General features: G+C 37.0%; 6 protein-coding genes across 13 annotated transcripts; 4 read left to right on the top strand and 2 right to left on the bottom strand.

The window, feature by feature from the left end:
• The first annotated feature begins 59 nt into the window (after window positions 1-59).
• Window positions 60-4,207, top strand: LOC124307711 (SWI/SNF-related matrix-associated actin-dependent regulator of chromatin subfamily E member 1). 3 transcript variants are annotated; one of them, XM_046769689.1, is made up of 12 exons: window positions 61-124; window positions 170-234; window positions 614-684; window positions 769-812; window positions 895-975; window positions 1,056-1,262; window positions 1,390-1,474; window positions 1,664-1,786; window positions 2,012-2,184; window positions 2,281-2,382; window positions 2,456-2,644; window positions 2,778-4,207. In XM_046769689.1, exons 3-12 carry the CDS (start codon window positions 621-623, stop codon window positions 3,828-3,830), a joined length of 2,121 nt encoding a protein of 706 aa, XP_046625645.1. In that variant the 5' UTR covers window positions 61-124; window positions 170-234; window positions 614-620; the 3' UTR covers window positions 3,831-4,207. The 3 variants fall into 3 exon arrangements, with proteins under 3 accessions (XP_046625646.1, XP_046625647.1, XP_046625645.1); XM_046769690.1 differs by having other exon boundaries at window positions 60-239; window positions 573-684; XM_046769691.1 differs by having other exon boundaries at window positions 60-234; window positions 1,676-1,786.
• A 673-nt stretch (window positions 4,208-4,880) lies between these two features.
• Window positions 4,881-6,669, bottom strand: LOC124307732 (malignant T-cell-amplified sequence 1 homolog). The gene is made up of 6 exons (XM_046769743.1): window positions 6,536-6,669; window positions 6,275-6,427; window positions 5,718-5,818; window positions 5,485-5,618; window positions 5,099-5,166; window positions 4,881-5,023 (listed from the first exon to the last, which is right to left on the bottom strand). The coding sequence occupies exons 1-6, from the start codon at window positions 6,544-6,546 to the stop codon at window positions 4,942-4,944; spliced, it is 549 nt and encodes a 182-aa protein (XP_046625699.1). The 5' UTR covers window positions 6,547-6,669; the 3' UTR covers window positions 4,881-4,941.
• Window positions 6,670-6,779: 110 nt separating this feature from the next.
• LOC124307736 (mitochondrial import inner membrane translocase subunit Tim8) lies at window positions 6,780-8,453 on the top strand. Its single transcript, XM_046769751.1, has 2 exons — window positions 6,780-7,006; window positions 7,300-8,453. Exons 1-2 carry the CDS (start codon window positions 6,887-6,889, stop codon window positions 7,471-7,473), a joined length of 294 nt encoding a protein of 97 aa, XP_046625707.1. The 5' UTR covers window positions 6,780-6,886; the 3' UTR covers window positions 7,474-8,453.
• Window positions 8,112-10,948, bottom strand: LOC124307718 (ufm1-specific protease 2). The gene is made up of 10 exons (XM_046769702.1): window positions 10,724-10,948; window positions 10,355-10,573; window positions 10,020-10,247; window positions 9,775-9,945; window positions 9,570-9,663; window positions 9,219-9,479; window positions 8,999-9,145; window positions 8,798-8,924; window positions 8,477-8,730; window positions 8,112-8,365 (listed from the first exon to the last, which is right to left on the bottom strand). The coding sequence occupies exons 1-10, from the start codon at window positions 10,760-10,762 to the stop codon at window positions 8,154-8,156; spliced, it is 1,752 nt and encodes a 583-aa protein (XP_046625658.1). The 5' UTR covers window positions 10,763-10,948; the 3' UTR covers window positions 8,112-8,153.
• Window positions 10,949-11,595: 647 nt separating this feature from the next.
• On the top strand, window positions 11,596-15,029 carry LOC124307720 (cyclin-A2). The gene is made up of 6 exons (XM_046769704.1): window positions 11,596-11,983; window positions 12,550-13,023; window positions 13,179-13,402; window positions 13,603-13,807; window positions 13,950-14,197; window positions 14,317-15,029. The coding sequence occupies exons 1-6, from the start codon at window positions 11,822-11,824 to the stop codon at window positions 14,390-14,392; spliced, it is 1,389 nt and encodes a 462-aa protein (XP_046625660.1). The 5' UTR covers window positions 11,596-11,821; the 3' UTR covers window positions 14,393-15,029.
• A 426-nt stretch (window positions 15,030-15,455) lies between these two features.
• On the top strand, window positions 15,456-18,712 carry LOC124307730 (clathrin light chain). Of its 6 annotated transcripts, none has more exons than XM_046769732.1 (8): window positions 15,456-15,587; window positions 15,684-15,722; window positions 16,327-16,489; window positions 16,570-16,689; window positions 16,843-16,932; window positions 17,050-17,161; window positions 17,604-17,615; window positions 18,215-18,712. In XM_046769732.1, the coding sequence occupies exons 1-8, from the start codon at window positions 15,552-15,554 to the stop codon at window positions 18,393-18,395; spliced, it is 753 nt and encodes a 250-aa protein (XP_046625688.1). In that variant the 5' UTR covers window positions 15,456-15,551; the 3' UTR covers window positions 18,396-18,712. The 6 variants fall into 6 exon arrangements, with proteins under 6 accessions (XP_046625688.1, XP_046625689.1, XP_046625692.1 ...); XM_046769736.1 differs by having other exon boundaries at window positions 15,506-15,583; XM_046769733.1 differs by lacking the exon at window positions 17,604-17,615 and having other exon boundaries at window positions 15,462-15,587.
• The last annotated feature ends 119 nt before the right edge of the window (window positions 18,713-18,831 follow it).

The following is an 18,831-nucleotide window of genomic DNA, read 5'->3' on the forward strand; positions in this document are numbered from 1 at the left end:
CTACGAGATGCGTGCTGACAACTATGCTTTTTTAATGTGGGCATGTACGAGCAATCTATGAAATTCTGAAACCTCGCCCGACGCTTCGGCGTTTTGTACCGTGAATTGTAAATTTTCGTTACTCTTATTACTATAAAAAAACCGCGGGATCAGTGCTACTGTTGTAATATCTAACTTTGATTCAGTATGAGGGTTTACTCCTGAAACGATTGACGGTGGTTTCTTACTTACAAAGTAAGTACTTTCATTTATTCGTAATGCTTTATTCGATTTTTCCTTTCCTTCGAATTGGACAGCAGAGGCTTACGTGTACGGAATTTAGCTCATTGCCAGCAACAGCTTAGCACAGTTTTCATACATAATGTTCATTTCCCAAAGTCGGATTTCCAGGAACTCGATTGGATTAATTTGCAGACAATTCGAACGGAGTTGTAACCTTCTGTTAACTATTTTGCAAGCGGCGGAAATGATATTTACTCAGAAACTGGGGCTTCTGATATTTTCCCACAATTTCATATATCATCACAAATCTTTGATTGCAGTAGAACCCAAGTTAATTGTTTTCAAGAATACCGTCTTTCAACGATTCATTCATTAATTTTCAAATGTACAGGTAAAGGATGGCGTTACCGCAGAATTACAAACAAGTGGCGATGGCGTCGTCAAATGTTGTTTCTAGCAATCGTATGTATAATAAACCTAAAGTGAACATCATGCGCATAGACAAAATTGAATGCTGAAATTATAACTGTTGGATATTTTTAACAGAACGATTACGGGCTTCCGGCGCCAGCGGTAGTTCTAGTACAGGGGTATGTTATCAAGCAATCTTTCTCATACGCATCAGTCAAACATCTGTCTGATCCACAAATTTAATCATGACATTATTTGCAGAAAGATGCGCAGACCCCTTTCATTCAAACACCTCATGGACATCCTGGATTTACCCCACAGAAAGTTGGAAAAAGCACACCGGTAGACATGCGTTTGTTCACATAAAATGTTGTTCTGCCGTTGGCTGCTTACAGGATCCACAATTATGCTATATGTTTCAGGCGGATTCCAGGTTGCCAAAACCACCCAAGCCTCCAGAGAAACCATTGATGCCATACATGAGATACAGCAGAAAAGTCTGGGACCAAGTGAAAGCTCAAAATCCCGAGTTAAAACTATGGGAAATAGGAAAAATCATCGGGCAGATGTGGAGAGACCTACCGGAAGAAGAGAAAACTGAATTCATTGAAGAATATGAAGCAGAAAAGGTGAGTATACTGAATTTCAAATATCGAAAACCGTTCTTCCTCATTGCTACCCACTACAGCTACATCTAAAGTTTTCAAATGTTTCTCTCTTTGAAAATTCTAAACAACTAGTAATGTTTGGTTTCAGGTCGAATATGAAAAGAGCTTAAAAACTTACCATAATTCGCCTGCATACCTTGCGTATATCGCTGCAAAAAATAGGGGAAAATCTGGTAGGTTTCAGCTAATTTTTTACTCTATCTGATATTCGTTGCATTATTGTATAACAAGACATATATAGCTCTAACTGCACTTTTCTGTGTCAGATAAGAAAATGATCTGGTATATTTAGATGTGTTTTGTCAGCTTGTGCATATCCAAACACTGAGTGTAGGATGTTTACAAACTTGTGTCTAATGCAGTGTTATGTGCAGCTCAGCAAAATAGCGATGATCGAGAAACTCATGAGCGTTCCTCTGGAAGCAGTAAAAGTCAGGCAGCCCAAGACCGAAGGATAGACATTCAACCGGCGGAAGATGACGATGGTATACAATTTATCCATTAACTATCTATTCCTTCTTTTGTTAAACTGTAAGTTTTGGCCTGAGAAGTTCATAATTTGCTATCCCGAAATAAGAGGTAAGCACAATTGGGATTTCCTAATCTGTGTTAGGTTTTGAAAGACTAATCGTATAAAGTTGATTGGATCTGTACAAACTTAGCAAACGTCGTTGAGCACCGAGTTATGTTCTATTTCTATTTATCCCTAGATCAAGACGATGGATATTCAGTCAAACACGTTGCATATTCTCGATTCGCCCGCAATCACAGACTGATAAATGAGATCTTTAGCGACACCGTTGTACCAGATGTGCGTTCTGTAGTTACTACTCAAAGAATGCAAGTTCTTCGACGCCAAGTACAGTCACTCACCATGCATCAGGTAGTCTAAACCACACGTTGTTAGTAAAATAAATATGTCTTCTATTGTAAAGCAAGAATTGCTTTAACTTATAAATATAATAAAATACTTCTGTAGAAAAAATTAGAAGCTGAGCTGCAGCAGATTGAAGAAAAGTTTGACGCAAAAAAACGTAAATTCGTTGAAGCTAGCGAAGTGTTTCAAGATGAATTGAAGAAAGTAAGTAAAAACTTGTAGTTGACAATTTTAGCATAGTAATAAATTGTTGCTGATATACGTTTTATCCCATCAGCATTGTAAGCCTGCAGTAGACGAAGATGCATTCAATAAAATGGTTGAGCGTCAATACGAGTTATTACGAAGAGACAGACAAAAAGGTACCGAAGAAAATCGATCTGATGGCCCGGCTTCAAGCGAATCAACACCGAATTCCACTCCAACGCCAACTCCGGCCCCAGTTAGCGAAGAATCACAACCTGAGGTATTAATAATTTGTTATAAATATACTATGTAAAAATGGATTCTGAGTAAGAGCAGATTATTAGATGAACGGAGAACAAAGACATTCTCACATTCGAAGCTTATAATCAATTGACGTGTGTATATTTCTATAGATTACAGACAGCGAACCATCAGATAAGAAAATGGATGTGGATCAGCCTATCGAAACGAAAAAGGAGACACTTTCACCGCCATATACAGAAGTAAAAACTGAAACAACAATGCAAACAAATAATCACTCTCCGCAGAGGTCTTCACCTGTGACATATCCGGGAGCAGTGAGCCCCATCCAGCAAACAACCGTTACTACCGCTACAAGCGTACCCCCACCCCAGCCTTCTACTCCACCAGCCATTGCTCCTGTACTTGTACCAGCACAGCCTCCACCACTGCTACTACAACAGCAACATCACCAACAACAACAACAACAACAACAGCAGCAGCAGCAACAACAGCAGCAGCAGCAGCAACAGCAACAACAGCAGCAGCAGCAGCAGCAACAACAGCAGCAGCAGCAACTACCACCACCACCACCTCAGCCGCAACCTCAAACTCAACCTCAGCAACAGCAACAGCAACAGCAACCTCAACCTCCTCCATCGCATACCCCCCATCAACAAAACGTTCTTCCCAATCATTCGATTCCTCCCCATCAGAATCACACTCTACCCTCTCAAGCGACACCTCCGCACAATCAAAACATGCCGCCCCAAACAATGCCTTCCCAAAATGCAATGCCACCAAACCCTCACGTGAACTCAATGATACCCACCGGTCAGAGTTACAATCAGCAGTATCAACCGGCCGGAGGTCAACAAGCGCAAAATGTTCCGTTGGCTCCAAGACCGCCACATCCTTCTTATGCGTATTCTCAACAGCAGCCGTATCATCAACCTTATCCTCAATATGCTCATCCCTATTATCAATCTTATTCCCAGTATGCTCCCCATTCTATGGGTAGACCGCACTCTCACGGCCCACACAGCCCTCATAGTCCTCATTATCATCCTCAATCACCGCACAATGTGGGAGATGGCAATTCAGGTTCTAATGTTGGCTCTGATTCAGGAGCTTCGTATGCTTCGACACCTATTCACGGCGACAGAGATCGACCTCCCGAAAACCAGGCGGACAATCAAAAAATGGATACATCTGGATCAGGATAAATCCACGAAGTGTCGAATTTAGTTTGTAAGCTATTTTCAAACAAAACAACCTTTTTATTAATAATTGTATTGGAGTAGTGTTTAGTTTCGAAAAACCTATAACTGTAAGTATTCATGTTCCATTTTTGTCATTATACTAGGTTATTCTGATTTATGGTTATATAATGTTGGCTACACACTGATTAATATAGGTTGAAGTAATCTAGTATTTCATCATCATTCACACCATAATGGAAGACTAGGTAATGCTTTTAAAAACACGTATGACCTAGCTGATCTTTTCGTAGAGCGTTTAGAACGATTTCTTAACAATTGCTGATTATCATTGGAACTGATCAATATGGTAATAGAAATAAAGCTTACTCTATAAAACTGGACATTTATTTTATCATTTCGGATGCAGTAATTTAAGCGACTGTACAGAAAACGTTGCAACACATCAATTTGCATAACTCGTGAGTATAAATGTAATAAATTCTTAGTATCCAGCTACAGTGATATCAAGTTTATTGACATGTTAAAAAAACGGCTGAATGCGTAGTAGTACATTCAATACCAGTCACAGGAGATTAATCGAAATAATTTGATAATTCTATTGTTTTTTCCTTGTAGAAAGAGACAAGAATAGTATATTATGCAACAATAAAGTCAAAGATTATTCCTGCGGGTGGGTTTGCTACCTGAGCGAAACGAGGGCAGTAATCACCTGAAGGAATAATCGACTTGTATTTCTGTTGCATGTAAAACTTTATTCCAGGCTCAACTCTGATCACATTATTGACTTGATAGTCTTAACTTTTTATGTGCAAGTGTGATCATTTTATTAGTCTAAAGACTAGGATATTGTTGAAAATTCACAATAATACCGTACGAAATAGTTAAAATTTGAAAATAGTGAGAAAAACTGAAAAACCCATTTCAAAACTAATCATTATTCCCGCAAATGTAGGAGAAACGTGCTACATTTCTCTTACAAACGAGGGAAAGAAATAAAGAAGGAATCTGCTACTTTTGTCCCACATTTCAGGTCAATAAAGTGAACAATCATGGTTGAGTTGGGAATAGAATAATCTTATTTTACAGGCATTCCAGTAGGTAATAAAGTAACAACTCATTTCACAGCCTTCATTTGCCAAAGTCCATCATTGAGGTAATGACAGTTTTCAACACCAACGCCTTTGTTTATTTTTGCGCTGAAATTTATAAATGTAAGTTACAATTATGATACAATTGTAGCCAAAATTGTATTCATCAATCTTTCGACTTACATATCATCAGTTGACAACGATGTCATTCCAACTGCTAAAGCATGTTGTTTGCCCTCGGCCATAACTGCCTAAATGAACGAGTTACTTGGATATAGAATAATATTTTTGAAGAATCGTGTGATAATAAAAACGAAGAAGAAATAAACCCATCACATGTCGATCACTGCCAATAAGAAAAATCCATCTCCAGAGTGACAATATGAAAACCTAACGTACCTCCTATACTGGAGAATAAAAGGTTTTTTTTCACGCGGTTGAGCTGAATATAAGTCTTTCTTATTAGTAGCCATCAATGTGATGCTAAAAGATAATTTCCTATCAAATGTTACAATTTAACAAAATTTCTTCACATTTCATTGAATATAGTCAGCAATGAAAAAGGATACAACTACTGTTCCCTTTGCAGCAGTCGTCATTTGTGCACCCGGAGATGTCAAGCCTGGACACATGATGTTAGCACCACTAAGGACAAAGCGAATTGCCCCTTTATCTACTTGTTGTATCGGTAGAAAAAATGGATCTGCAAAAATATAGATCTTAGACAACTTTCAAATTGTGAAAACTGATTGATTAATCCAGAATTACCAGAGATTACGACTTGATAATGTCATTCACATACACTTATGTAACAACTTCAATGTAGGCATCCATGGTCCCTCCCGTTGATGAAAAAAAAGTAACTCTCCTGCACTGTTTACCATGATTTCGATGTGGTCGTGGCTACAATTTTATTAGTTAACATTGTATGACAATAAGATACATGTATAAACGATGATGTACAAAAAATAGAAATTAATTTAATAATAATTCAAATAGCTTACTTACCGCCTAAAGAACCACTTCGAACATCAAATGCATATTAACTAGTATCCCAAATACATTCAACATTGATAGAATGACAATTACCGTATTGTTCCGAGTATAAGATGACGCCCAATTTCGAGACAATATTTCAGGGTGCTTTTCTTAGTTACCCGAACATAAACTGGGTCCACATATTAGATGAGGATGATTTTAGTGGGTGCTGGCAACGACTAAAAACCTCAGCTCATATTCGGAACAATACGGTAATTAGGACTTGTATCATTTTGACATAATTTTACACAATTATCTGAAGCATTAGGTGTTACCTTAAAATGATACTTTTTTTTTTTAATTCTTTTTATGTGATCTTACCATTTGACAATCCGAAAAGAGTCCTTCTTCGGTATTATCTGATCGATGTAAGACTCCAAATGTGGATAAAGCTCTAAAAGTTTGGATCTAATTCCTTTCTGAACCGACGATTTTAGTTGCTGTACACCTGATATACTATCCTTTTCATCGAATCTGCAAAGTAGAGAAAAATAATGTTTTTTTAAGAAATAAAAGACGGACAGTTTTTCTACAATAATGACAAATTAAGGTTGTAATTCCCTTTTAAAATTCAATACATACTTTTTGAACATTTTTTCCAAAGTGAGGTTAACCCGGCCGTAAAAAGCACCACGAATGCACACAGCGAAATCACGAACTTCTTCTTCCTTTTGGTAAAATTGCTATCCAACGGTACAACAAGCAGAACATCGTAGTTGTAATCACATAACACCAGAGATAGCACTGGGAGCTAATTTCGGAACGCATCCTAGGTATACACACTACACCCGCTATATGATTATGCAAAAATTGTGGTTTTCGGAACACTTTGTAGACAAAATTTCGCCGACCTACTGCTACAGATAAAAGAATATAAATTGATGATAAATTAATCGATACCAGAGTAAAAAATATAGCAAAAACAAACAAAACATGGCAGATTTATTCAGTAACACATCTACGTTTGACGATAGTCGAAAGCCGAAAAGTGGCGAGGCTGAATTACAGGAATTTCTGATGGTCGAAAAGCAGAAAGCTCAATTCAATGCGCAGGTGAGGTTATGTTAGTTCAGATCTTCCCTGCATAAAAATTCGGAATAAATATCCTATTTACAGTTGCGACATGCCCTTTTGATTAGCTACAGCCAATATCTGTTTATACAGACGCGAAATAAATTTACCTGACATTGCTCCCACGTTATTTTATCTAATACCCGATTGATTTTGCTATAGCGCCACATTTACCTTTTTTGAAACTAATTTCGTACTAAAATATCTGTAAAACGTGTACTTACCTTAACAATTATATTTTGCACAATATTAGGCGCAAATTTCTCCTCTTCCAGATACACGAGTTCAACGACTTCTGTTGGGACAAGTGTATGGACAAACCAGGTAGCAAGCTGGACAGCCGGACAGAAACGTGTCTAAACAACTGCGTGGATAGATTCATAGATGTGTCTCTTTTAATAACGAATAGATTTGCTCAGCTACTCCAGAAAAGTGCAGGTGGAATGTGAATATTAGCTGATTAGTTATATGTGCCACAAATTTTTACAACTTACACTTGTTAATGCGGCTCGATATTGTTAAAAAAATAGTCCCAGAATAAAAATGTTCAAATTTCTTTTAACAAATTGACAAGTCACAACACTGATTCGTTTCCTCCAATATTGCAGCAATGCTACAATATCAGCAACTAAATTGTCTCACCAAATAATTTACTGACCATACTAGCTTAGCGTGAAAAACTGAGGAACGGTAAGACCTGAGTTCAAATCCCCAGCCTGTCAAGGAGAACTTGAGCAGCAGCTTTTCTGCAGTAAGATTTCTGTAGTATTCCGTGTCCCTTGTGCAAATGTGAGTGTTTCTGCTAAACATCTTTAGATGACTACAGTCGTATGATGATGATCTCTAATTCATCTCTTCCCTTGCTCTGCACAAGATTCCAATAATCTACTGGGTATGTCGAGAAATGGCAGTGCTTATCATTATTAGTGTAAGAATCTGAGTAGTTATTGAGACTACAAATTTGCAGAGTCGAAAGTGGTAACAGGGGGGAATACTTCAAGTTCTGATCTACTGGAAATAAATGTAAAATATTTTAAACAACGTTCAATTATGATTATTGTAACAATAAGTTATATATAGTCGTGAAAAAATATAACGAATATTTATACGCCTCTTTCACATAAGAACATTATATACATATCGGTCGTTGTGGTAAACACATGTTGTAAAATGCATCTTTTTTCCAGAAATCTTGATTCTTCCATCCACACCAGCCTTTGGTAATAATTGTTGTTAAATTTTCTCCGCCCGTATAGTGAGGATCGAGAATCAAAAACTTCACATCTCCCGAATTCTCATTGTAGTCTATGCCCAAGATTGTGTGAGCCAACACACCACCACCTAATCAGAAATATATTAGAATATTTTGAAACTGACCTTCGATAATGTATGAAGCTTGCTATATGTAATAAAAAAATTTGCCGGTTAATCAACTGTAAATAATTTTCTTACCGATCATAACAGGAGTTCCTTGTGTTTGAAAATGATATGCTAAAGAAGAGGCAAGACTGGACATTTCCTGACCAGTTGAGGCACATAGTACTTTTATGGTGACACCTAATAGGGTCTCCAGCACAAATCCAACTTCTGTCGAGCCAATCCATTGTTTACTTCCGATAAAACTGGATGGCTTATCACCGATATCTACTAAAATTCTTTGTACCTCTCGGTGACTTGGTATTGACTTTTCAGTGTAGCCATTTAATCTGCAAAGTTAAAGAGTTCGTCAGAAACCAACTTAAAAAATCAGTAAAACACAGGTCAATGACTTACATGTACCAGGAAATGATAGTTTGAAGAGATCTGTACGCACATCCCCAGCCATTGTCATCAAAATGATCTTGCATATAGTGATGATAGGAGTAAAGGCCGTCAACTAAGCTAGGCTTTCCACCTGCGACTAAAAATAATTTTATCATTTTATACACCTGTGCGTTGTATGCAAAAATAGAATTGGTAAAGCAAACAAGAAACCTCCTGAGTTTTGAATTGCTTCATGTGGATTCAGAAGAGGTGCGTTCAAGTCTATATCATTTCGGAACTTGAGGGCATTTCCTTTACGGAAAGATGGCTTGGTCATGTCTAGGGCAAGGGCTGTGTGTAAACTCTTACGGTACCAGGCTGAAATATTTATAACAAATATGTTCAACTACGAATTATATTATATACATACATATAACTTGAAATCTCTTACACATGTCAGCATCAGAAAACCCAGCTGGATAGTTAATTGTAAAAAGATGCCCACACCCCCGTGGTTTGAAATGTATTGATCCAGGCAATTTGAAGACAGCCCCATCCTTGGCAAACTGCTTACTCAGAGTTTGCTCAGTCAGCTTTAAATTACGACACACAGATTCGACCAGGACTGCATAAAGCTGGGCCATTCCTATATTAAGACTGACTAAAGACAATGCATCTATTTTCAGGTGAAAATCGAGACATTCAAACGATTCTGAAAAATAAATTAATAATCTAATTATAAAAATGTAAAAGAACTGGTAACATCCAATACCATAACACGATACATACTCGAATTACTCACGTTTAACATGTTGCAACACAGGGGCGCACTTGATACCTCCCTCTAGTACTCCATCTTTTGTTGATATTATGAACATATCTGCAGAAATGGCGTCCTATATTCAAAATTACAGTACATGTATACAAAAAAAGTTGTAGTCATTCCATAGCACTATTCAAATTTATAACGTTTTGTTGTCGACTCGGAAATCATTAACAAGACTCACAACTATTTCAGGAACACGCTTCAGGATGTCCTTGGTGTTGCCAATACCTTCGTACAGGGAAGCAGTTGGCGCTTGCAAAAATTCAAGCGATGAATCCTTGGCGTCAATTTCTCCACCCAAGAGGTAGACGTTGTTTTTTGGTAAACAAAAGCCCACCTTACCTGATGCAATCTGCAAAATAATTTTAAATGTTGAAGATTTTAGAAATATGACATTACAGGATTTGGTAGGTTCAAAGGGAATACATTTTTCCTGGCTTGTTGAATAGCGTCTAAAAGGCCATCTTTCCTTGTTACAATTGGGAAACTAGTTTCTAGTCTAATGTATGCAAATCGTTGCCAAATATCAAGTTCATTAAGGACTTCCAGACTCCCAGCCTTCTCTAATTTCTGGTGAATATAAAAGTACGATTGCAGTTCTGTGCCTCTGATTCCACAGTTCAAGAGCAGGGGGTTGTCGGTGACATCGATGTCCTGTGAATAGGTAATAAAACGGGAAATAAAATATAATCTATATTTTTTCCCAATATTATTCAACATGAATTTATGTTCTACTCAAGTCGATTTAGACGTTATGTCACCTTCAAAGCATAGAGTATGGCTTGTTCACTGCCCCCAATGGAAAGTACGCCACAGAGATCAATTTCAGCGGGCATATTCAACTGTAGATATACGTGACTTGTATTAGTCTCGTCACTGCCATTCTTAGAATCCAGGGTAAATGTTAAAACCATTAGAGTATTTTCGTAAACAACTCCATATAGCCGGCCAGTACAAGCATAGTCCACATTGTTTAATCGCTGCAAATAATTGCTGAGAATTAAAAAAATAAAATCCTAAATCTAGAACGTATTTTTTTTCTATCTTAGAACGATAATGATTTTTGAATAGTGAATATAAGTGACGTATGGCACTCATGAACCACCGTTAAGTGGCAAATTTATGATCACCTCGATTACGTTTGATGATATCTTCAATTGTGGTGCCATTCTATGTATGTGAATTTAACGACTGGGCAGAAAGTAATTTAAATCTAAGATTCACAATATGCCATACGTCGTGGAAATATACAAATCGGTGCGCGCTACTGTCTGTCAAATACAAACAGCATACGGTACTGTGACAACTGTGAGGTTAGGTAGGGTATCGCGAAGCAGACGAGAAAGACCACAGAGGCTGCTACTAAATTGCGTTCCGAATTCTGTTGGTCCTTTCTACTCGACACTAGCTGTGATTGGATATTCGTGTCCGAGCTAGACCTTCTAATACATAATCTCTATGCTAATATACCTGAATCTATTGAAACCTTCTAAAATACCCCATGATGATTTTTCTCAGTCAGAAGTGTATACGGTGTATACCTATATCGTGTGATTGATTGCAATTTTCTAGCCATTTATTGAAATTTAAATAAATCCCCCTTCAACAATGAATCAACAATGGTCATGCTTCCGCATACGCTGCACCATCTCTAGGCTGAATTCAATCCTTGGCCATATATTAAATTTCCACAAACACACATAGATCCTGCCACAGGAAAATGCTGCCGAATTAGCCAAGACGAATTGTAAAATATAAGGTGCTGATTCTTAAAAACTATCATGTAAAATTAATGTCATTTGTTGAGATTTACGCAAAAAGAAAATCTCACTCCATAAAAACCGCAAGGATTCCGAGTGAAATCGGAGGGAATAATCAGGAAGAAGAATGATGGTTTTTGGAACGTAGGGAAACGCGATTGGTAGATAAAATATCCAGAGTGCAAACATTGTTTCGATTGGTGAATTCAAGCAACGCTTGTAACGTATCGCCAGCTGTTGGAGTTGCGTTTGTTTAAAATCAAACGGCGAGAGAAAAGTTTGTTGGTGTTACGTCCAGCTCCGATATTCTCTGCAATGCTCGGGCAGTTTTGAAGCAACGTATCCTAAATATCGACAGGTAACGGGCACGTATCAACGTGTCTGTATCAAGTAACCACTCAACAAAAATAAGCTGCTCGCACTTGTAAATATTTATTTGACGAGGAAGTAATATTGATCGAAGAAATAATGGCTACAATTCGGGTGCACGAGGACCAGGAGAATCGGATAACCGATATCCTACGCGGCAAAGAGAATATTTCGATACCGAATCCAAGCCAAGGACTACAACAAAGCAAACGGGCGGTCCTTGGAGTTATTAACAACAACTGCCTGAGAACTTCAAAACCGGTAATTATAATAATGAAATATAAATAAATTTTTTTTTAGGTTCACCTCAATTTTCCTCTTATCTCATACAATTTGTCATATATTTCTGTTTCTCCACCTGTCAAACCTTCATCCATTCTACATCTGCAAAATTATGCCAATCTGAAATCGTTCGTTTCACCTCGTAGCTTCAATCTGCCTCGTTACTACTCACGTTGGTAATTTTTTTTATTCTTACTTGTTGGTAAATAAACAATGCTTAAGTCGTGTAAATGACCCTGTGTGAATCGATTAAGCTATTTCCATATTTTCTTGACTTATGGCAGTTGATTGCGAGGCTTTTGAAAGACGTATGGTTATTTGCAGCCAGCTTCACCATGTCTGATACATGGTGTTTTATTGTACCTATGAAGTGTGATATTTATTTGAACATTCTGTACTCCATTTATACAAAAGTTATCCTTAAGAGAAAATCATCGTAAAGTTTTCCTTCCAAAGCATTTTTATTAACCAAAAATCAATGATCAGCTCAGGACCGCTTCACATAACCTCAAAACAATACATTGATATAGCATTGTTCTTATCAGGAGATTGGTAATAAAGACGAGAAGTATCCGAAGGCAAAAGCATTCGTATCCAGTCAATATGAGACTTTCAAGATATACGAGGATAAGAAAGATGATGGGACGTTTAATATATATGAAGATAAACTTGAAAAGGAGACATCCGTTGCCCTCAGAGAAACTAAAGAGTCCAAGGAAACAAAGGGGAAACAAATTGCAGACATGACAAAAGTTGAAAGAGAAATGCCGGTTCTTGATGTAGTGCCTCCCATTTTACCATCACTTCGAGCAGCTTTGCAAGAAATAAATAAAAAAAAACGGGACGAACCGTTCTTCCCCCAAGAGAGCCCCATGTCCTTGGAAAAATCAATTTGCCTGTTAGATTCTTCGAGAAAAGATATTGCAGCTAAACGTGAAGCGAGCAAAGCACTCAGGCTTAACTTCTTCGATGTCGATGAGTACAGGGCAGACATATACAACTACCTTCGATCCGCAGAGGTTTGTCTTTGTGCATGCAATTTCTTGCATTTACTCCAAATATATATGTTTTTGAATTAGGAGATTTTCTAGTTATGAGTTCTACGTGTACAAAAAACTCGATACTAATTCTGCTGATAGAAATTGTACAAAAAACTCTCTTTCATCTTGCGCAGACTCAGCATAGACCGAAGCCAGGGTATATGAAAAAGCAGCCAGACATAACATACTCAATGCGATCAATACTTGTTGATTGGTTGGTGGAAGTAGCTGAAGAGTATCGGTTGCACAGTGAAACCTTGTATTTGGCTGTGTCTTACATCGACCGTTTCCTCTCCTACATGAGCGTGGTACGAGCCAAACTGCAGCTTGTTGGTACTGCTGCCATGTTCATCGCGGCGTAAGTACTATTCGTTGATTTATCTGAAAAACTAAAAGCCGACAGTGTACATTAGGTACGTATACTTTTTATTTAACTCATTTTTTGTATTAGTTCTACAGACTGAGAATAAGAGTCCAATTTGTGTTATTCAGCTTCAACTTGTCATTGGTACAGTCAGAGTTAAATAGCATATTATAATACTACTGTTTATCCAACAGCAAATATGAAGAGATTTATCCTCCTGATGTTGGTGAATTTGTATACATTACGGATGATACGTACACAAAGAAGCAAGTATTACGGATGGAACATCTCATACTTCGTGTCTTATCCTTTGACTTAACGGTCCCAACGCCCTTAGCTTTTCTCACCGATTTTTGTATCAGTAACAACCTTTCAGAGAAGATCCAGTATTTGGCTATGGTAAGTTTTGATTGCTATTACTACTCACATATACAGAAAATCTACTCTGTTATAATCGAAGTACAAATACACCTCAATACATTTCACTTCTGAACATGATATTAAAAGAACGAAAATAACCCCTTCATTTGATGTCGTTTAGTATTTGTGCGAACTGTCGATGCTGGAGGCAGATCCCTACCTTGCATTCCTGCCAAGTCACTTAGCAGCATCAGCCATAGCCTTGGCACGACACACTTTGAACGAAGAAGCATGGCCTGAGGAATTGGCTCTTTCGACTGGCTACAACTTCAAAGAACTGAAGGGGTGCATAAGTTGTCTTACAAAAACATTCAGCAATGCGTGTAACATACAACAGCAAGCCATTCAGGAGAAGTACAAAAGCAGCAAGTCAGTATCTGGCAGTACACTCAGAATTACAGTGATCGAATTACATAATTTTTTTCTTTGGCATCTTTTTATGCAAGTATTCATATGTACATGGATGTGAGCATTGACTAAATTTACAGGTACGGACACGTGGCTCTTCTACTTCCCCGTAGTTCTGACGTTCTGGGCAGTGAAGATGACGGCGAAAGCGCTTAGCTGATAACTGAATAACATCGAGTAATCTGAGACAGGCCATGTTATAAATATGAATGCTAATTAACGAACCTCCGGCAACGAATCCCAGGATTAGGAAAGTATCTAGGGGGGGATCAGGGCAAGACTGATTGACTCTTCTGCGTACAGAAAAGTGCATGCATTATTATCAATTTAGTCTATTCGCCAGTATGCACACTGCCTGCGAATAATAACAATAATTAGTAATCGTACGGCATGAATTCATGTACTGAAGTACCTACTTATACTTACTGACTTTGGTCAAAAGTGAATTTTCAGTAACCATTCGGAGGTTTCCGTCGTTATATTAACGCGCGGGTACCTGGATTGCGGTTCATTGAAATTTCTTAGTATTTTTATACTAGCTATAAATATTTTTTTAAGCGATTTTTAATTAAATTTTTGCCACTTTTACGGAGAGAATAAAACAAACCAGCCAACAAACATAAAATAATATTACTAATTAATAAAATAAATAGAATCCTAAATTTTGTTGCCAGTGAAGTGTGAACAATAGATGATAGTAATAATCTCTATTTATTACCAATACTTTACTATTAGATACACTTTATACTATTGTGATAACAGCATTTCATTTAATTATTACTTGTAAAATTTATTACTGTGCTTTTTAACCAGCCCTTCATGTCTTGTACAGTTTATTTATTTACAAACGATCTGCTGGATATTTTACTTATAATTTCGAACTCGTCAGTGTTTAAATACCTCCTGGCATTGCAACTACGTACTAAATTATTTTTACATAAAGCGCGCTACTGTCAAAAATGGTTATGACACAGTGTCTACATAGAACTTAAGCAGTTGTGCCGTACTAAAAAAAAAATATATATGCAAACTGGCAAAAAACCCATACGGCTGCATTTATTAATAAACATTACACAATTCTAGACCAATGTAATAAATTATTATTTTATACAATAAAATATGCTGAATCCGCATGTAATTTTTTCAAGTTCTTTCGTCACGCAAAAGCCTTCGTTGTAATTGGTATGAGCTGATAGCGTTACTAATGCAACGTCATTTGTAAAAATTCAATGTGTAAAGAGGTCGGACAAATTTAACGAACCAAGTGTTTTTAAAATGGCGGATATCTCAGTACATTCCTAACAACGGAATACGAATGATAAATGCGATTTCAACGTGCAATTGGATGAAAGTGATAAAATTCAGTCATTCTTATATTTAACTTCATCCTTTGCATGGTCTCGTGAGTGACTGCAGTTCTTTACTTTTTACATTTCTTTATTTGCAGATCCGTCAACGGACAAATTTTAGCCATCAGTACCGACGGGTGAGTGGACCTGTTTAATACGCCCGGCGTAGCCTTCAAATTGCGTTCCGCATTATTTGTGAGTCATTGCTCAGATTCCAGAGGGCGACGCTCCAGAGCGATTGTTCGGGCGTGAGTTTTGCGTCTCTTCCGACATTTTTTCACACTTGATCCACCTCCCACAACTGTTCATTCATCATTATTGAACGTGAACGTTTGTGATTTAGTGGAAAGTTTGGGATTTTGACATTTGACGTTCAACGGAATTATTTCTTACACTCAGGTGTTTCGTTATTATTACTGTGCAATAAAACGTGAGTAGGATATTCTTCTCGGTTTTACCATCAATTCAATACTATAACGGCTAGCCATGTGTATTAACTAAATTTGACCAAATCTACTAATCGCTTAGAACGCTAACGTATTGATAAAAGGGTCAGTCACTCATATTGTATTATTTCAATAACAGTTAGCCTAACTTGCAAACATACTTTGGATAACGACTTCAAGTATCGTAATTGTTCTGCCTAAGCAAACCAACGAATTCCGTTAACACTCCAATGTCACTCAGTACATCTTCCTCGATTATATTTTTCTAATGTGAATCCGTGATCACTCATTCCAGTGTTCAACTATGGATGCTTTCGGTGACAAATTTTTCAAGGATGAACCTGAGGTTGATCCAGCAGCAGAATTTTTGGCTCGTGAACAGGATCAACTCGCTGGCCTCGAGGATGAAATTCCACCCGCCACCTTATCCACCTCTGCTGCAGCACCCCCTGCCGAAGGTGGGATACAAGCTTATGTCACGAATTTCACCTTATAATTTGTATTGTGCTATTGACACAACACTTACCATACATTATAGATGACTTCTCAGCTAACTTTGGAGATTTGAAAGGTGGTCCTGGCGGAGATGCGGACGGCAGTTTTGTTATGATCAATGCTGTTGAACAGCCTGCAGAGACACCTGCTCCAGAATTACCAGGTACGCTTATGCATTATACCATATATGTTAGACTATGCTAAACACTATCTGGTTATCCTTGTATTCAATAAACAAGTATTCCGTGGAAAAAGTAGTCCTGTGACAAACGACATGTTCAATTGACATTTACTTTCGTCTACTTTTTCTATCAAGAACCAGCTGCTGTTATTCCTCCAGTGTATGAAGAGCCGGAGAAAATCCGAAAATGGAGAGAAGAGCAAAAACAGAGGCTGGAAGAGAAGGGTAATTATTTCGTGCAAATTGAAGTTAATGTAGAAAAGATTCTGAAGTTTTGTAGATTGATTATATTATATGTTTTTTCATGGTAATTTCTACATTCTTCATTTTAATTTTCAACAGATTTAGAAGAAGAGAAGAAAAAAGAAGATTGGCGGGAAGCGGCAAAAAAAGAACTTGAAGAGTGGTACAAGCATCATTCCGAAGCTATCAGTAAGACTAAAGCTACAAATAGGTATGGCTTATTTTTATTCCATATTACATAGTATTAACAATCGATGAATTTAAACTGCCTATGCTTTGCTTATGCCTTATAATTAGCTGACTTATGTGCGCTGTGATTAGCATCAGCCAATAAAGACTTTTTGTGACATTTGTACTTTAAACAGCCTAAACCAGTTTTTTATTACTTAATATTTGAATGTGAGTTTCACAAATTAGTTGAAAGTGGCTTCTATCTGCAATTCAATTAATTGACATATAACTTGAAATAATTAGCAGTGCAGTTACCATGACCTGGTCATTGTCACTAACTAACTCATATAAACTGCTGCTATCCCATCAATTTTTTCCAATATCTAGAACCTTCACTTGGCTGTATTCTCAATATTATCAAATACCTACCTGATATTCTTATATAATCTATCATAGTGCCCTGCTTTTTTTATGCTTCTTAGGGAATCTGCCAAGTAAGTAAATCATCATCACATAACTTACCCTGATGACACTCACCAGCCTGGCTATTTCAATAAGACATTCATACGAAATCCTGATTACATGGACAAATTGATTGAAGTATTAAAATTTCCTAGAGTCTGAGTGACTGTTTTATTTGCTAAAAAGAATATCTCCAATCGAATCTTAAATATTGTGCTCTTCATTAGATGTGTTAAGTTTTTAACCCACGTTTTATTACTGCTTTGTGCAATACTGCTGAAAATATTTCAAATTGTAGAATACGCTCTGTTCAGTGTTGCAAAAAATCTGCACTACTACTTTTTTAGCGTTGCAATTTTTAAGTACTCTACGTAGCGTATTATATTATTTAATTCTTTTCACTCAAATCATGATCGTACTGTGTATGTTTTTCCACTATTCAATGAAAACTTACTTTTGAGAAAACGGATTTCATATAATCTGGACTGTACAGAATGGCCTATACAGTTTACTATACTCGTCACTACATTTCACAACCTTGAACACGTTACTTCGCCGCCTTTCTTTGTTATAATCTATATTAGCTTGTCTGTACAACGTAAATGATAAATAATTTTTCGATTTGCAATAGAAATGCGGAAAAACAGTTCGTCGCAGAAGCGGATGAAGTGGAACCTGGAACGGAGTGGGAACGAATTGCTAAACTATGTGATTTCAATCCAAAATCATCTCGAACATCCAAGGACGTATCTCGAATGCGGTCAATTATTTTACAATTAAAGCAAACTCCACCGGCGCCTGTCAATGCCTAAGCATCTAATGTTGTACTATACACGTTCCATTATAATCTTATCGGTAATATTGATAATTATGAACACTACATAAATTCTCTAACAAATCACAATTGATATAATATAAAGTTAACATAAATAAAAACACGTTGAACATGTTTGATTCACGCGAGTGTGATCGTATTGTCAATAAAATTATCTGATAATCAAATAATAGATTTACTCCGGCTTGTTCCGACGACGAGGAGGAAAAATAAATAGTATGTATCTGACATGTTGTGTGATTTGTTATCTTTAATCAATATAAAATTATATGAAAATACATCTCTTGATATTAATATATACTCTATATCTACACATATGTATGATAAAATGTATTTCTGCAAGTGTACGTACTAAACTGAATTGAACATTTATCAAAAACTCACATTGACAACTTTGTGAAAAAAAGGTAATC

The sequence above is a fragment of the Neodiprion virginianus genome, chromosome 6, assembly GCF_021901495.1.
Source record: "Neodiprion virginianus isolate iyNeoVirg1 chromosome 6, iyNeoVirg1.1, whole genome shotgun sequence".
Taxonomy (NCBI): domain Eukaryota; kingdom Metazoa; phylum Arthropoda; class Insecta; order Hymenoptera; family Diprionidae; genus Neodiprion; species Neodiprion virginianus.

Coding starts and splice junctions, on each gene's coding strand:
- LOC124307711 (XM_046769690.1), top strand. CDS start 621: ATGGCGTTACCGCAGAATTACAAACAAGTGGCGATGGCGTCGTCAAAT. Junction 685..768: donor AAATGTTGTTTCTAGCAATC/GTATGTATAATA, acceptor TATTTTTAACAG/AACGATTACGGGCTTCCGGC. Junction 2,645..2,777: donor GCGAAGAATCACAACCTGAG/GTATTAATAATT, acceptor ATATTTCTATAG/ATTACAGACAGCGAACCATC.
- LOC124307732 (XM_046769743.1), bottom strand. Junction 5,167..5,484: donor CTGCAAAGGGAACAGTAGTT/GTATCCTTTTTC, acceptor TCGTTCATTTAG/GCAGTTATGGCCGAGGGCAA. Junction 5,024..5,098: donor TCGTTGTCAACTGATGATAT/GTAAGTCGAAAG, acceptor TATAAATTTCAG/CGCAAAAATAAACAAAGGCG.
- LOC124307736 (XM_046769751.1), top strand. CDS start 6,887: ATGGCAGATTTATTCAGTAACACATCTACGTTTGACGATAGTCGAAAG. Junction 7,007..7,299: donor AAGCTCAATTCAATGCGCAG/GTGAGGTTATGT, acceptor CTCCTCTTCCAG/ATACACGAGTTCAACGACTT.
- LOC124307718 (XM_046769702.1), bottom strand. CDS start 10,762: ATGGCACCACAATTGAAGATATCATCAAACGTAATCGAG. Junction 9,946..10,019: donor TTCAACAAGCCAGGAAAAAT/GTATTCCCTTTG, acceptor ATTATTTTGCAG/ATTGCATCAGGTAAGGTGGG. Junction 9,146..9,218: donor GTTTTCTGATGCTGACATGT/GTAAGAGATTTC, acceptor TAAATATTTCAG/CCTGGTACCGTAAGAGTTTA.
- LOC124307720 (XM_046769704.1), top strand. CDS start 11,822: ATGGCTACAATTCGGGTGCACGAGGACCAGGAGAATCGGATAACCGAT. Junction 11,984..12,549: donor GCCTGAGAACTTCAAAACCG/GTAATTATAATA, acceptor TGTTCTTATCAG/GAGATTGGTAATAAAGACGA. Junction 13,403..13,602: donor GCTGCCATGTTCATCGCGGC/GTAAGTACTATT, acceptor TTTATCCAACAG/CAAATATGAAGAGATTTATC.
- LOC124307730 (XM_046769732.1), top strand. CDS start 15,552: ATGATAAATGCGATTTCAACGTGCAATTGGATGAAA. Junction 15,588..15,683: donor CAACGTGCAATTGGATGAAA/GTGATAAAATTC, acceptor CTTTATTTGCAG/ATCCGTCAACGGACAAATTT. Junction 16,490..16,569: donor TGCAGCACCCCCTGCCGAAG/GTGGGATACAAG, acceptor CATACATTATAG/ATGACTTCTCAGCTAACTTT.